Below are 6,558 nucleotides of genomic sequence, written 5' to 3'. Positions count from 1 at the left end.
CCCATCCTTACTCTAAGTTTTGTGGAGATCCGTTGTGTCATTTTTTTGCTTAACCTGCTAACAAATAAACAAACAAACAAACAAACAATCAAATGGACAGGGGTGAAAACATAACCTCTGGCTGAGGTAACAAAGCGTCTGTCTACATCACTCTTGGCTCACAGTGAGCTGCTGAGCACAGATACATGGGCCTGGCTGTTAATAAATGTAAAATTAGGCCTGTTGCTTCGCTTGTCACTTGTTATCACCGTTGCCGTGTCATTTTAAATACCAGCCCTAAAAATAGAATGACAACACAGCGTGGTTTTCACTTCAGTGCCGTTTCCCCGAGCCGCAGTACCAACAGCGCACACACAAAGAACTGAATAAAAGGGAACAGCCGCAGAAGCAGCAGAGTCAGATCTCACAAATGAGATGAGTATCTCAAAATCACAAAAAGGATTAGTTGTCAGCACTTTCCACTGAGGGATGTGGAACTTGGCCGATAATATGGTGAGATTGCAAAGAAAGCTTTAATTTCTAAAGACAAAAAGCATCCAAAACGACAGAGGCCTCAACCACAAGAGCTAATATTGGATTGGGCCATTTTACATTAGTTTACAAACTTTAGTTTAGAGATGAGGAAAAGAGTCCAACAGGTCAGGTCATGTATTACTACAATATTGCAACACTATATTAACAACAAGGTCATTAATTATTCGCAAAGGATTATGGGATGCGTACTTCATTAACTCTTCAAATAATTATGTTCACAGTCTTGTACCTTTGCCTTTTTTTTCCGTTTTCCAATATTTGTTTGCTCTGAATTATATGTTTCATGTTCAGGATTCATCTCGTAGCTGGTCGGCTCGGTTCCAGACCTAAAACTCTTTTCATAAGGAATTTATAAAACGTCGATGGAGAAAAGAAACAGGAAATGTACATCCAGAACCAGAGCTGCTCTATAAGAGGGTGGTTCACTGTTGCGATCTATACTGGGTCAAAATGTGTGCTTGTTACTTCAGTATCAGCTGAAGTCTTTTTAAGTAAAGGATTGTGAAAGCTTCTTCGTGAGACCGTGAGTGTATCAACCACCAACTGATTTCCCAGTGAGCTCAGTTCATTTAATTGTCTTTAAGAGGTTACAGCTCTATTTAGCTCGACGCAGAATGAGATTAATTTACTCGTCTGCCAGCCTGTTTCCTGAGGTTTCCTGTGGAACAGCGCTGGCACCGGCGCTCACTCTAAATCATGATTAATAGGGAGCGTAGGTCAAACACAAGTGAGAATAACCCCATAGCCGCTGCACCCAAACCCCATTAACTGTCAGATAATGAACCAAAAACACGCCATTAGGCAGACAAACAAGGCCTTATCCTGAATGTAATGGTCCAGCCACATGTTATGAGCTCGACTCGCTTGTAAATCCATTAGGCTGCTTTAATCTTTGTCAGCTGTATGAAAGACACACAAATACCACCAGTACTGCCGTGGACTGTTTTATGTGATAATTCATTGCAGCATCAGGAGAGTCACTGATGACATCAATAATTCAACTGAAGACATCAAGCAGAAAAGTCCTGTAAATAAATAAAAAAAGTGGAAAATGCCATTTGTGCATAAAAATCTCTTTAATATGAGGTATTCATTGCAGGCTTGTTGTTCATATGAACCTCTGAAACAAAGAGCTGATCCAACACATACGCTTGCACAGACAGCATGAACGCAAGAAAGACAAAGACAATAAACAGCAGTTCGGTGATGTATAACGCTGAAAACAAGAAATACCACCACGGACAAAACTGCTTATCCTCTCATGTCAGTTAGTGCGGGATTATTTAAATGCTACACTGAGTTAAAGGGAAAAAAGGAATTTACCATAGTAACACTGCTTATCATCGTTTGAGTAGAATATGGCTTAAAAATACCATAAAAACACAGTAAAACTTGTACATTTCCAAAAGTTTGAAAGGCTCCACAATGTAAACACCTACTCCTTTTTTTTTTTTAAACAAACAAAACAAAGGCACAAGTGTAACAAATGTTTTTTTTTTTGTCCAGCGACACACAATTTACTGATCGACCTTCTATGTTGTAGTGTGCTTGCAGATGGAAGTTATTTACCAATAAATAACAGCTGTGAGGAAAAACTCTCCTTGTGCAGTCTTCATACAGTAAAACTGCATTTTAATACCTATATTATGTGCCTGTTAAGGCAAATTATAGTGTTGTTCGAAAAGCTGTCAGTTTTCTGAACACAATAGTGTTTCAAATATTCATCTCCACGTATGCATTACACGTGGACATTGATTTTAAAACACTACTGTCATAAAGACGTTGGTATGGATTGATAGGATGAAGTAATTGTACCCTGATCCATGACAGAGTTTTGGCACAGTCTCTTCAAAAGACGAGTCAGAGGTTAATGAGGGAGAAGAATGAGAGAGAACAGAGGACAGAGGACAGAGATGCATTTGGAGGCTGCTGGTGCAGATGTAATTACAGACAGAGGTAGGAATACAGAGGTAGACACTAGGGCTGGACAATTTATTGAAATGTTATCGAAATTGCAATATGGCCAAGTGTAAAATCCAAACTGGAGGAGCTGCAGTTTTTTTCATTAAGATAAATATGTCATAACATATTATTATATATAAATACTTGTGGTGTTATAGAGATACCCCGGTCTACAAATCATATTCTCCAGATGTAAGAGAACATGCTTGTTTGAGAGGGATCCCAGAAAAAAAAAAAAAAAATCACATCATCATTTTCACATTTTTTCAGAGAAAATTCAATGCAGAAATCGTGACTCATATTACCAAATCTCTCAAAATCGATGGGATGTGATATTTTTGGTACAATGTTTAGCCCTAGTAGACAGGGAGGAAAATGAGAAGAGACAGAAGAAGAGAAGAAAGATCAGAACTCTGTGTGCAGGTGACTGTATTCTCGGCTGCCCGCCGGGCTCTCGCTGGGCTTCATGAAGATGCCCTCCATGGCCTTCCAGAGGCTGTGCTGGGTGGGGCCCGCCATGGCATGAACTTCCCTCTGACCGTGGATTGGCCGTCCGTACTGCTCCCCCGTCACTGACAGCAGTGCCTCCGTGGCCTTGTGACGGAAGCGGACAGCCTCTTCGCGTTTCCACACGGATCCCCCACACTGAACCGTCCACTCGTCCAGGTGGTCGCCTTCCCCCTCCTCACCAAAAGCACTCACCTCCTGTGGACGAATGAGAGAGAGATTAGAAGACAAGGAACAGAGGTGAAGATGAGGTACGCTGCGTTTTTGGAAGCTTTCTGTTTCCATTTAAGGCAGAAATTCTCCCTATGCTTGTTTTTATCATCTTACTTTGGGCCTTTACATTTTACAACTTTCACAGATCTGACTTTATATACATTCAGACAAGTTTGGTTTTCCCAAACACTCTTAAACAAAACTACAGCAATATACTGTACACCCTCTCCAGTGACACCCAAGGTAAAGTGAATGGAAGAGGCCAGACAGACCATAGTGTATATTACACTGTTCCATCTTCCATTGTGGTGTATATATAATTTTATATTCACATAGTGACAAAAATCAGGATTTGGTGATTGTTCTGCTGAAAAACTGCCCACAGGTTAAATAACCTGGTACATCAGAGATGTTCAAAGACTTAAACCAGATGTCTGACAGTTGAGAAATTGCTATCATGTCACGGTCCACCTCTTCCAACTCTATTGCACTTCGGTCTGACAGTGTTTTCATGCTTCCTTAAGACTGGAGAAGTTTTTCTGACCTGAGGCTGAACTCCCAGAAAGTTTGGTACAGATCCTGAAGTGTAAAAGCTCCTGTCAAATCACTTCTAGCTCAAAATGTTGGTCTTTGTTTCACTTAATAGGAAAGGCAGCTTATTGGTACATCCCTGACTATACATTAGAATTATTACTACAATTAGGGTCGTAGTGATTCATTCAGATTGATCTCCCCAAACTTCTCATAATCAGCTTTTTTTTTAATTAGGTTGGAGATGTTAAAATCGTCTCCTCCCTCCACACACACTTCTCACTCCACCCACCTGATTCGAGGACAGTGGTGAGGTGAAGTAGTGGCTGTGCAGGTTTCGGCCGGTGTTGACATGTGTGAGGCGGACTGTCTGCCCGCACTTTACCGGGGTACCCCGATGGCAGAAGGCGTCGCCGGTTCCACGCACGCTCCAGTAGCTGTTGCTGTCTTCCACTGTAGTGACCCCTGTGACAGACTGCTGCCCGCTACCTGTCTCACACAGACAAACACATACAGTGAGCAGAGGGAATCACAGAAAGAAAATCCCTTCAGGGGAGTAAGTAGTGGTGTAAGGGCTCATTCTAGTGGCTAGGATGGTCAACTCTGAATCTCACCATGGCAACTCAGTGTGGTATATTATACTTATTGACTCAACTCAATAAGTGAAAATCTGAAATTATACGGTTTGTTCCCCCAGACACAAACACCACCCTAATCGAATAAAGCTTTGGTCCACTATCTGCCAATATAAAGCAAGAACCTTGTGAGTTATATTGGACTTTAATCTCAAGACTCGACTGCTGTTACTCCAACTTGTTCAGAATGCAGCAGCTCGGCTTCTTATATTTATTCATACGCTACAGTATTTATTCATCTGCTGCTACATGGTCCTGTATATATATATTCTTCCTTCACCTTAACTGTACATAATTCATGTCTGTATTATTTACCTCAATGCCCCACTTTAAACCATCACTTTAATCATTCAGTATTTATCTACGTTCTTATCAGTTTTCACAGAATTGCCCTCCAGGGACAAATGAAGTTGTTTTGAATTTTAATAGAATTTAATTGAATATTAGTTTTAATAGACGACATCACACCACCTCAATCTGGAAACTGATGTTAAGATTTTACTGATAACTTCTAAAGCTTGAGTTGGTCCAGCCCATAACTACATAGCAGAAATGTTGACCCCATATGAGCCTCCGCTGGCAGCCTTCGATCCTCGGGTAGGCCCGTTCTGGTCATTCCAAAGATAAAGGTGACGACGACCTGACCTCCCTGAGGAGAGAAGGCTCGCAGATTCAGTGACTTCCTTTAAAATCACTTCTTAAAACCCATTTTACATTCACTTGCTTTTACGTGATGCTGTCTTCTTATTGCTGTAATTGTGGAATTTTTGCGATTACCCCCCGAATATCCTGTGTCTGCTTCAACTTTCAAAGCACTTTGTAGCCTCTGTTTTTTTAAAGGTGCTGTATATCAATATATAAATAAGTTATTATTCTCTATTAGCCTCTGATTATCTCAAGGAAAATGCAGAGCTGCTGATTTTTACTTGCTGACGCTTGATTCCTACATATCTTCGAGCTCTTTTAAGTTTTCTGCCTTGAATTGGGTCAAATGCCGACAAACAAACTTGTGTGTGGAAGTGTATCACTCTGGTTATAACTAACTTGGAGAGAGATTTAATAGATTGGCCCTTAAGGAATATATTTAATGCATCTTTTCTACTTTTATACCATGGAAATGGTTGAGGAACTCAGACAGAGTTCCTCAATCTGGGTGGCCAGACGTGAGGACACTATGTGATTTAGGAAGTCATCCTTCAGGTTTAACTATCCAATAGGATGCAAACACCTCCATGTAACATGTGACAGCAATTCTAGCCATTCATGGAAGTGCTGTTGGAATGGGTGATGCAAGTAGAGGGAGATATACTGGGAGGCTGTGGGAGACATCTTCAGACTTGGGGGGGGACAATTGCTCATGTTACTGTGTTAGTGTTTATATATTGTTTCACCTTCTGGTCTCCTTGATGCATTAAGTTTACATTAAAATCTTCTGCATAAGACATGAGCTGCTGCCTGAGTTCTCCTTTTCACCAGCTTCCAGAAAACATAACAGAAATAAGTCTTGAATGTAATCGTGCCCATCATCCTTGACATCTTGCAGTTGCGTGTGATTTAAAGTCCTGTTTATTGACAACATAAAATAAGCTAAACAAGGGAAGATGGTGTGAACAATTGTAATGACCACATCCTGCTGTGCATCTCATAATGTATAACAAAGTTTATATTAATGTTTTCACCTTAAATGCTCGTTTTCCGTTAAAGTAGATTCACCACAGAACAATAATGATTAACCATATGTCGGAGTGACACAGTGAACCTTTGCACATGGACTTCATTCATTCCCCACGTTCATTCAGCTACAACATCTGGATTCCAGGGGTTTCTTAATGTCACGTGAAGCCGCTGAAGGTGGAAAACACGCGATATAAATATGAGTTATCGTTTTATAACTGTTGTGAATGAGAGGATAAAACTCACCGGAGCCGTAGCGCACGTCGTGTGAGTGAAGTCTCACATTGTGCTTCAGGTTCAACAGTTTGACGACGGAGCCGCACGTCACAAAACTCAGCTCGGTACCGACACAGAGTCCAAACACAGCGGACAGGGCCAGGAGCAGAGCTGGAAGAGAACCGGAGAGTAAACCACCCATTCCTCCTGGAGACTCGAACCGCCGACACCTCAGCTCGGTGGCGTCTTCTCGCTACGTCATTAAAGTGGCACAGGCTGCTGATTG

The 6,558-nt window shown here is 41.3% G+C and overlaps 1 protein-coding gene across 1 annotated transcript; it reads right to left on the bottom strand.

The window, feature by feature from the left end:
* Positions 1-1,591: 1,591 nt before the first annotated feature.
* On the bottom strand, positions 1,592-6,537 carry sdf2 (stromal cell-derived factor 2). Its single transcript, XM_035179128.2, has 3 exons — positions 6,303-6,537; positions 4,040-4,236; positions 1,592-3,201 (listed from the first exon to the last, which is right to left on the bottom strand). Exons 1-3 carry the CDS (start codon positions 6,472-6,474, stop codon positions 2,902-2,904), a joined length of 669 nt encoding a protein of 222 aa, XP_035035019.1. The 5' UTR covers positions 6,475-6,537; the 3' UTR covers positions 1,592-2,901.
* Positions 6,538-6,558: the final 21 nt, after the last annotated feature.

The sequence above is a fragment of the Hippoglossus stenolepis genome, chromosome 15, assembly GCF_022539355.2.
Source record: "Hippoglossus stenolepis isolate QCI-W04-F060 chromosome 15, HSTE1.2, whole genome shotgun sequence".
In the NCBI taxonomy this organism is placed as follows: Eukaryota; Metazoa; Chordata; class Actinopteri; order Pleuronectiformes; family Pleuronectidae; genus Hippoglossus; species Hippoglossus stenolepis.
The sequence above is the reverse complement of the archived record's forward strand: the minus strand, read 5'-3'. Positions and strand labels throughout refer to the sequence as shown.